The 10593-nt window shown below is 50.0% G+C and overlaps 1 protein-coding gene across 1 annotated transcript in view; it reads left to right on the plus strand.

Annotated features, from left to right (window-relative positions):
* PANX1 (pannexin 1) overlaps positions 1-10593 on the plus strand; it is a 45545-nt gene that overhangs the window by 22222 nt on the left and 12730 nt on the right. Inside the window, exon 3 of the mRNA XM_013006255.3 lies at positions 6651-6790. Coding sequence (XP_012861709.2) covers positions 6651-6790 — 140 coding nt within the window. The remainder of the gene's footprint in view (positions 1-6650; positions 6791-10593) is intronic.

The following is a 10593-nucleotide window of genomic DNA, read 5'->3' on the forward strand; positions in this document are numbered from 1 at the left end:
CCCGACCCAACATTCTTCAGGAATCTGGATCTTTAAACTTCCGTTTCTTGTTTAGAGGCCTACTATGGAGACTTGGATTGATAGCCCACCTTACACCCAATTAGCCATGACGTCTTGCTGCCTTCTTTTGCTCATCCTTAAAATGAGGACAGAACACAAGAGCCAGGTTAATGCCTTACGCCTGACAGCTCTTCCATTCCATCCCCTCACTATGGCCGCCACTCTGCTGCAAAGTTGCATTTGAAAGTTTCTGTACAATCCTGCCAGCTGTGCCCTCTGTTTTCCGTTTTGATTCGAGCTGTGGTTTTGATGGGTTTCCCTAACGCGTCAGGATGCCTACTTCCTATGTTACCTCACAGGCCTACAGAACTGCACCCTACAGAGCACCCTTTAAGGGCGGGGGTGGGGGGTGGGGGATGTATTGGTCCCAAGAGGCATCCTTGAAGACACCTCTACAGGTGCAGGTCATCCCTGCCAACCTGCCTGTGCTCCCTTGAAAAGCAATAGTGTTGCCTCTGGACAACCACCACCACAAGGTTCTTTACAGAATGGGAGATCAAAAAGTCCCACACACTTCCCGCATGACCTCGCAGTCCCACTGCTATGTGTACGCTCCAGAGACCTGAAAGCAGGCACTCAAACTGCCACCTGGACACCAGGATTCCTTGCAGGATTCTTCACAAAAGATGGAAGCAACCCAGCAGTCCATCAAAAGGTGGAGAAACAAAATACGGCGTGTTTGTCTGAGTATGTGCTTGTTCATATACATGTTCATGTAGATGTATGCACCCAACGGACTATTCCCACAAGGAGAAAGAAAATTCTGATCCGTGTCACAACACGGATGAGCCTTAAGGTCATTGTGCTGCGTGAAATAAGCCAGCTACACAGGACATGTATGATGTGACCTCCCTTGTGTGCCATAGCTCGAATAAGACACACCTTGAAAGAAGAGGTTCCTAGTGAATCTCGGGGCGTGGGGGAGGATGGGTGCAGTGTCTGTGTCTCTGTCTGTGATGAGGCAAGACCCTGGAAAGGGGCTAGTGCTGATTGTCCGGCGTGCTGAATGTAATGAAACAGAAGGAAGCCCATCGGGGTCTAGCCCACCCCACTGCAAAGGGAGGCGGTGGGGCAGGGAAGGCTGTTCCATGAGGTTTCCAAGGCTGTAATCTTGATGGACACAGACTGCCTCACCTTTCTCCCGTGGAGCAGCTGGTGAGTTGAAACCACTGAGCGCATTAACCATTGCCCTCCCCTGTCTCCCCCCTCCCCTCCCCCCCCAGCCCAGGACTCCCGTGCATTTTATTACTGGACACTTCCAAGTGATGAAAACGAAAAACATTGTAGTTCATCTATTTCACCACAGTTAGAAATGGGAAGAGAGTAGGCAGGTAGGCACGCAAAACTAGGTGAGGTGTGACCCAGGGCCACGAGCCGTGCACATTGTGATGTCATTTAGAAGCTGCTTGTGGATGGGTAAGGTTCTGTTTTCTGGGAGGCTGCATTATTCTCTGCCTCTCCACTGTGGTCCACAGACTGGCCCAGGTCTAGACTGCCCTGCGGGCTGTGGGGCCGCCTGCTCAGGAAGCCTGCAGGACTAAGGTAGCCCTGGGCTCCAGGCCAGCCAGCACAGGGTGGGCAGGGGCCTCTGCGGTGTGGGCTGCTTCCTTTACAGATACTGTGGTGGCTTTCACAAGGCCCAGTGAGCACTTGTCTTCCTCATGATCTTCCATTGTGTTTAGGCCAAGACATAAAGCTTCCTAAGCCCTCCTTAGTACCAAACTTGGAGTTCTTTGCTCCTCGTGTAAATCATTTAATTATTTCAAGCTTTTTATTATGAATTTGGTGAAGGTTTACAGGACAGATCATAGTTCTACAGCAATTCATGCACCTTCTGATTTCACACATCCCTGCCATCCTTTCTGCCTACCATCACCTGTTGCACTTCCTGCATCTTTATTCCTCTTCCTTCCCTAACCTCTGAAGGTTGTCCTTGGTCTTGAATGGTTGATTATTCTCCTGTGGAGATGAGATCAGTTCCAGGCCCCAAGGGTAAAGGACCATGGTGTTTGGCGTCTGAGGTAGTTTATTGTGCCAACCTGGCCAATAAACACGTGGGGTTAATTGAAAAGTGGAGGGATAAATGGCTCATTGAACCTCGCCTTTCTAGTTCTCGAGTCTCTTGCTTTGCAATGGTCGGACCAGGGTGCAGCTGCCTTAGCAGTTCCCTGATTCAGCTTGCAAGGCTGACTTCCTACAAGACATCCCCAAGGAAAAGCCACATGGACCTACCCGAATGCAGCCCTGGGTGCTGGAGCAGCTGTGTGGAGACCCCTGCCAGCACTGAGATGCTTACACATTCACTGACTTGGCTTTCCTCCTGCAGTCGGCATCGTTGCGTCTGTTTTATGAGATGGAGGAGGACTTTGAGGATTGGTGTTGGACATATGGGTTAATGTTGGGCTTGTGGGCTTGGACAGCACTGGGTTGGGATGTTTTCTTGATGCACACTTAACCTTTCTATAAAACTCTCTTTTATACATTTGTTTCTCTAAAGTACCTAGACTAGCACAGGGTCCTACCAATATCTATCCAACCGCTAAGTGTGGTCTTTTTTAGCATTGTCAGTTTTTTGTTTTGGGTTTTTTTTATCACATCTTCTCTCACTCTTATCCTGGACCTTCTAATGTGATTCTGTCCAGAACAGTTGGTAGTGGTAGCTGGGCACCATCTAGTGGTAGTCGAGCATCATCTACTTTTTCAGGTTATGGAGACGGATGTTTATGTTATCCATTATTCTATTGGACCAATTGGAGTGTAAGTCTATCCTGCAACAAATGGAGTTACCAGGAGTTAGACTCAACTCAACAGCAATTGCTAGTTTTTTGTTTGTCTTGTTGAAAAGTAAAGAGCTATATAGTTGGGGATGGAAACGCTACCTGGCCCCCATGCCTTTTAGCCAGACTGAGCTAAAAATCAAACTTACTGATTCTGACTCATATTTCAACCCCATGGGACAGACTGGAACTGTCCCTGGGGGTTCCGAGCAGAAAGCCTCCTCTGTCTCCCTGGAGAAGGCACTGGGCTGCACACTGCAGCTTGTGCTGGGCACCTGCAGCCCTCTTGCTTTGCCCCCCCCACCTCCACCCCATGCCCATTTGGTTTCTCCCCTGCCTGGCTCTTGACTTTTTGCTTTCATTTCTTGTTTCTGGACTAAGCTCATCCCTGGGACGTGATGATCTGGTTGTTTTTCTGCATTAGATCCTTGGCTCTTCCTTGGAGTCCTCTCACCCCTGCCCACCTGGGGTGAACAGCTACCCCAAGCACCCATTCCATAGCCCTGGCTCCTGGGACATTCTCCCGTGTGGCTTCCCCAGTGCTGGGCTTGGGAAGAGTGATTTGCCCTGAGAGGAGTGTGAAAGAGAGGGGGAGTTGAATATGGATTGAAATCCTGGTGCTACCACTGACTAATTTGGGTAGGGGACTGCTTTGTTTCCTGCTGCACAGAATGGAAGCAGCATCTTTCTTGATTTGGTTGTGAGGGTTAAAGGAGGTCATACTATAACTCTTTTGTAACCTGTGGGACCTACACTTGTAAGTCAAAAAACATTTCTGGTAGAGTTCTAGTGCCTACATGCATGGGTTTATCCCAAGTCAAACATGCTTAAACATGCCTTTGTGCTCAGTGGATGGTTGCAGATAAGGGGTATGTTTGTATTAGTCTCCTTAGCACACATTTAAAAAGGTCCCCTCAAAACTGAATTCTGAGAGATCTGCTAGGCTAGTGAAATTCAAGACATAGAGGTCAGCCCAGAATGTGATTGGCCACTATTGATTGGGGTCACAAAGGGCTCACCTTAATAGATTTTTCTTGAGGGGTACAATGATCATGGGGTTTTATCGTGTAGAAGTTTTCTAAAAATCAAAAATTACATAGGCGAGAGAAGGGCCAGGAAACGTACACAGGATTCCCCCCCATCATGACGACGGACCCACTTGTTCTTCAAGGGGAGCAAGGGCTGTACTAGGAGAATGTTGTTGGGAAGCCTTACTCCATCCATTTTATAAAGCTAGTCTTGCCCTTTGATATCTTTCTGTACCAGATGCTCATAGAACATTTGGAAGGGGGAGCATTTGTGCCCTGGAGCAGCCACTGCCGCTGCTCTGGTGAACGTCGAAGAGGGCAGAGTTCTTTGCAGAAGGGTTAGGAAGAGGGGAGCATCGGTTCAGAAGTGTGTAGACCCAGGGGTCGGATTTTTCAAGGAACAGGGGCTCCCCATTGTGTTGTTTCTGTCTGATAGAGGTTTCCTGTGATTTTCTAGCAATACGCTTTGTCTCACCTTCATCCCAGTAACACTTAGATATTCTCTCTCCGGAGTTTCTTGGCAGCTGTTTCTCCACGTGGACAGTTTGCGGAGTTCAGGGCAGGGACTTGTGTAACTGTGTAAAGGAAGTCTGGTGGTGAATATGGCTGTGCTGGGAGCTTATTGTCGCTGGAGGAAAGATTGTGTAAAACGTTTGCCTCTCTGCATGTCTGTGCAGCATTATAGGAAGCTTCTATGTATGAAGGGGCTCCAAAAATTTATGGGAATTGTACTCTTCAGAAAGAGAACTTGTGGGACAGACCAGCTGGCTCTCCTGCCCCCTGACTCACAGGGTCACAGGAGCACCGTGACCAATAGGACCTGCGGGGTTCAGGGCAGAAATTGTGTCTCCCTCTTGGACAGGAGGCAAAGAGCCCACCCTGGCCCTGGCAGCCCTCATTTCCCCACACAGCCCCCACAGTGTGAGTAGTACAGACAGAGCGCATCCTAAGTCAGCTCTCCAGTTCTGGTCCTGGGAGGCAGCCTCGCACCCCTTGGGCCTTCCCTAGCGATAGGGTGTGTCTGTTTCTCCTACTGAGCCCTTCGCACTGCCCCTGGCAGTCAGCGTTAACAGGGGGAGGGGCACTGGCTATGCCAGCAAGACCCACCCGTGTCCCGTGCCAGGCATCCCATCAGTCCTGCCTACACAATGAAACCCCAATACAAACACTGGGCACGGGGTCTAAGGGCAAGGCCCAGTCTTTTTACCACTTAAGCAGGGCCAGGTAGAAAATAGGTTTTACAAGTTTTATGATGACCTTTTTATATTCTTGTTTTTCTTTACAACCCTTAAAAACACAAGATTTATTATTTTTTTGGGTGGTGTTGTTGTTTGGATTTTTAATTTTTTGTTGTTTGTTTTGCTCTGCCTTGTTTTTGTGCACATTATTGTTTCTGCGTGTTTTCTAGATCAGATAGGTGGGATAAACAGTATGGAGGGGAAAACAATGGGACCCACGGTTCTGGGGAGACATGGGGGGGGGAAGGAAGTGGGTGTTAACAAACCCAGGGACAAGGGAACAACAAGTGATCTAAAATCGATGGCGAGGACGGTGTAGGGGGCCTGGTAGGGTTTGATCAAGGGTAATGTAACCGAGAGGAACTACTGAAACCCGAATGAGCGCCAGCCATGATAGTGGGACAAGAGGAAAGTAAAAGGAAATAGAGGCAAGAAGTAGAATGCAAAGGGCATTTATAGAGGTCTACATCCAGGCATGTACATATGTAAATATATTTTTATATAATAACAGGTAAATAGATCTATGTACATATATTTATATGTTAAGCATCAAGGAAGCAGACAGACATTGGGCGTCTACTCAAGTCCTCCCTCAACACAGAACACTTTGTTCTAATAACCTGGCTTCTCGTGATGCTCACCCTCCCTACACAATCGAAATGGGTAATGGCAGCATCTGCAGAGTGGTACTGCCTTCTGTTTCCATAGAGACCTCTGCCTCCCAGCTGTCCTCTCCAGGAGGGCAATTTTCAGCGGCTCCTGGAGGAGACACAGGTCTCGCGATCCCTGTCCTGCGGACCGGTGCATCTCCATGTCTGGGTGCCGGCCTTCCAGATGCAGACTTAGAGGAGACGGGAGACCGCTGATTTGGCCAGTTACCAGATGCCCGCTCTGGCTCAAAGCTCTTGGTTCCGAAAGGACTCTCATTTCTCATCTGCATTAGCACCACTCCTCCCCACCCGCCCCTCCATTCACCCTTTCTTTCTCCTGCGCTGACCTCAGACGAAAAGGACTCCCCTTTCCCTAAGGCGTTTGTGCTGGCTTTGTTTCGGCTCTGGTTCTTTTCCTCTCCCTTTTTCTGCATGGTGACTTCCCTTCTTGGAGGTCGTCTCTCCCGGGACCCAGCCACCCTCTAAACCAGTGCTGGCCAGAAAGCTCTTCCAGACTTGGTGTTGCTTTACATTTGGGGGGTTGTTGGTTCTCCTTCTGCCTTCGGTGAATGTCCCTGCCCATTGCCATGGTCCTGGTGGCATAGTGGGGTACAAGTTAGGCTGCTAGTCGGAAGGTCAGCAGTTCGAAACCACCAGCTGCCCCCCGGGGAGAAAGATGAGACTTTCGACTCCTATCAAGGAGTAAAGTCTTGGAAACCCACAAGGGCAGTTCTGCCCTGTTCTGTCGGGTTGCTGTGAGTCGGATTGACGCAATGGCCTGTCTCGGTGCCCTGGACCTACAGGCATGCGGGAGGGACGGCGACCTGGGCGGGTGGGGAAGGGCCCAGACAACGGTGTTTTCATTGATTCGGAACAATCTGTTGTTTACCTTCCCAGGTACACAAATAAGCTGTTTCTCCCCAACTTCATTCTCCTGGCGCCAGGCCTCCTTCGTGGACTCGTACTGCTGGGCCGCCGTCCAGCAGAAGGACGCCCTGCAGAGCGACTCTGGACGCCTCCCGCTGTGGCTGCACAAGGTAGCTGGTGCATTGTCAGCTGTTTTAGAGGGGTGGGGACTGACGCCCGGCCAGGTCATAGCCACACAGGCACAGACGACCCGCCAGGGCTGCCTGGCTGCTTGTAAGACCTCAGCACTGCCCGTCAGAGGGAACTGTGCAGGTTACTCAGCACAGCACGTCTGTGTGTCAGCCATCCCTATATCCTCCGTGCCTAGCCGCGGGTCTGGCCCCCAGGGCCTCCATGCATTCCCAAAACCTGAATGAACACAGCTAGATAGCAGTCCAGCTGGGCATGCAGAGCCAGCTCCCCAGGCCAGTGCTAGTCCCGCTCAACGCCGGACTTCCTGGGAAAAGTTAGGACCCGCATGGGCTTCAGTTGCTTGTACCTGGTGCACTGCTGGAGCATGAGGAGCCTGGTGGCACCTCCCTCTGGGGACATGGGCTGCAGCACGGCTTTGGGGTTAAAGACCTTCGCTGCCTGGTGGCTCTTGGCCCTACACAGAGAGCAGAGTCACTGCTCCACGGGAGGCACCCTGTCCAGGTTCCGAGTGGTTCGGAGGAAGGGATGCAAGGCAGGATTCCGGGGCCAGGGGAGCGGGGAGTCTAGAGGCTGTCTGTGCTTAGGGAAGGGAAACTGTCGCAGCCCGTCTCGTTCATGCCCCTGGCTGTGTGTGGTCACATCCTAGGTTATCCATATCGACAGAGAGTGATTAAGGAGCCCTTTCTCAGTTGGTGACAGACTAAGATGTTAGGACAAAAGTGTGGACGAGCAGCTGAGCAGAGCTCTTTCCAGATTTAGAGGGCTAGGGACAAATTTAAGCTGGGATCTACCAAGTTGTAAGGACCCTGGCCAATACCCCAAGCTTTGGGTTGTAACCTCGAAAGCCATTTGTTGGGAATAAAATTCTCCGCCCAATATCGAGCTGATTCCAACACATAGGGAGCATATAGGACAAGGTGGACCTGCTACTGTGGGTTTCTGAGGCTGTAACTCTGTGTGGGAGTAGAAAGGCTTGTCTTTCTCTGCAGAGTGGGCTGGTGGATTTGAACTGCCGACCTTGCGGTTGGCAGCTCAACATGTAACCACCACCACCTTGGCTCCATTCGGAGTAAGGGGTGACCTACAGTTCTGCTGTGGATCATTTCAGACTGATTGAATTAGAGACTTGTAAAAGAGGTTTGGGCATGCCCCTGTCTCTAGTCCAGAGTCAGGGAGAGAGCCAGGTAAGGAGTTTATTTCGTTGGTGAGGAGGGAAGCTTCTTGACCAGGCATCAGCTGCCGTAGCACTCAGGTTAGTGTGAGATCCTTGGAAATGTTGTTCATTTGGGGGAACCAGCAGGTGGCGCTCTAGGCCTGTGTGGAAATTGGCCATTTGGGAGCGTTCACTTTGACTCGAGGATGACACTGGTCTTGGAGTTGTTTTTTGGTTTTGTTTTGGTTTTGTTTGGTTTCTTTTTGCAGCCAGGCAAGATTTCTGTCTGAAGCAGACCAGTAGCCTTTTACTTCAAACACAGTGATCCACGAAAGGCTGGAATCCACTAGATGGGGAAGAGCTATTCTCTTTAACAAGTGGTGCTTGCAAAACTGAGTATCTATTTATAGGGAAATAAAGCAGGGTCCATACATCACACTAGGTACTAAAAACTAGCCCAAATGGAACAAGGATCTCAATGTACAACCTTGTCCATACATCACACCAGGTACTAAAAACTAGCCCAAATGGAACAGGGATCTCAATGTACAACCTGAAATTACAAAGGTCATAGAAGATGCCCATTCACAGCAAGCCTACCTGTGGAATTCTGCGGTTGTCACTCTTGACAGGAGCAGACAGCTTCGTCCTCCTCTGCGGAGCAGCTGACAGCTGCAGGCCAGTGCTTACTGGACAGTGCCAGCAAGGTGCCACGGGGACTGACTTCAACCCATGCCCAGCTTCATCCGTCAGCTCTGGCTCGTAGCAGTCTCATAGGACAGAGTAGAGCTGCCCCCTTGGGCTTCAGAGACTTTTTCTTATATAAACAGTCTCATCAGCTCATAATTTACATAGCATACACGTCAATCATTTAATCATATCAAGGAGCATTGTACACTTATTGCAATATCAATTTTAGAACACCCCTCACCCCCATGGTTGAGTTGCCTTTAAAGTAACAAAATGACTTTAAAATTTTATGAGAGCAGAAAGCCTCATCTTTCTCCTGAGGAGCAACTGGTGGGTCTGAACTGCTAACCTTGCAAGTAGCAGCTCAATGCAGAACCTGCCATGCCACCTTTGAAGGACAAACTTAGGGACCCAAATTTCTGGCATACAGTAACTTCAACGTTAGAAACTGTGGAAGAGAAACTCGTTCGCTCAGCCCTCTGAAATGAAGTACTTGTGTGCCTCTAAAGACTTTCCCCAAAGAGTGACGGGAACTTACAGACTGGGGAAAACACTTTCACATACACAGTCACATCTGGCCAGGCTCTAATCTCCAAGATATATAAAAACTTTCAACACCTCAACCCTAAAAAGACAAGTAATTCACCTACACGGTGGGCATAGGTCACCAGTAGACCCGTCCCCAAAGAAGACATTCAGGACGCCAACACATGCTTGAAGGGACTCTCGTGATCGTTAGCCACCAACCAGCAAACCAAACCCACTCCCATCTGATCCATTCTGCCTCGCAGCAACCCTAGATGATATCCCAAGGCTGTCAGTCTTTACGGGAGCAGGTAGCTTCCTCGTCCTCCCATGGAGTGGTTAGGGGATTTGAACCGCTGATCTGGCAGTTAGCGTTCCAAAGCTTACCTGACAGTGCCACGTGGGGTCCTTTATTAGCCATTAAAAAGATGGAAATCAAAGCAAGCCGGTATCGTCTGACTCGGCAAAGATACTTGCAGCAACGATCCAAAGAAAAGCAGAAAACGGCAAGTGCTGGTGAGGGTGAGGAGAGGGGGCTCCGAGACGGACAGTGAGACCGTGCATGGAGGGTACTTCTTTAGGAAGTGAGAAGCGGAGCCGTCCTGTGACCAGCAACACGAATTGATACTCTCCATGCCTGTGTCAGTTACTCACAGTGGCAACAAGATGGAACAGCCTGCAGTGCCCATCAGAGGATGGACACACACAGGCGGGGACACGCGATGGAGGACCACGCGGCGTTAGAGAATAATGCTGCATCGGGGAAGCGGCTAACAACACGGTTTGTGGAGTGAAACAAGTCAGTCTCACAAGGACTGACTTATCAAAAATGAAGATATCTGTGCACAGAAAGAAACTTTCTTGGGTTGGTACTAGGGATCGTCCCTCCACCGTCGAATTGATTCTGACTCTTAGTGTCCCTCGGTGGGGTTTCTGAGACTGTAAATCTGTGCAGGAGCAGATAAGTCCATCTTTCTGCCATGGGCCTGAACTGCCAAGCTTGCTCAGTGTCTAACCGACAGCAGGACCAGGGTCGACAGGTATGAGCTGTGAGAGGAGAGGCAGCACACAACACACCCCGGGGAGTCAGCACACTGAGCAGGACAAAGCAAAGAACTGTGAGGTGGTCCAGAATACACAGCAACAGGATAAAGACTGTTATATGCACAATCCTGCGATAGCAGTAATAATAAACAGTAATTTATGACTGCATAGGTGAGAGCCCTGGTGGGGTAGCAGTTACAAATTGGGCTTTGATCTGCAAAGTGTGTAGTTTGAAACCACCAGTCGCTCTGAGGTTGAAAGATGGGGTTTTCTACGCCTGTAAAGACTTTCAGTTGGACAAGCAAATCTGGAGGAGAGAACAATGGACTGGCGGTTCCGGGAGGACATGGGAGAGGGGGATGCGGGGGG

Source organism: Echinops telfairi, unplaced genomic scaffold (genome assembly GCF_000313985.2).
Source record: "Echinops telfairi isolate 266 unplaced genomic scaffold, ASM31398v2 ScPeMD7_7421;HRSCAF=8459, whole genome shotgun sequence".
Lineage (NCBI taxonomy): Eukaryota > Metazoa > Chordata > Mammalia > Afrosoricida > Tenrecidae > Echinops > Echinops telfairi.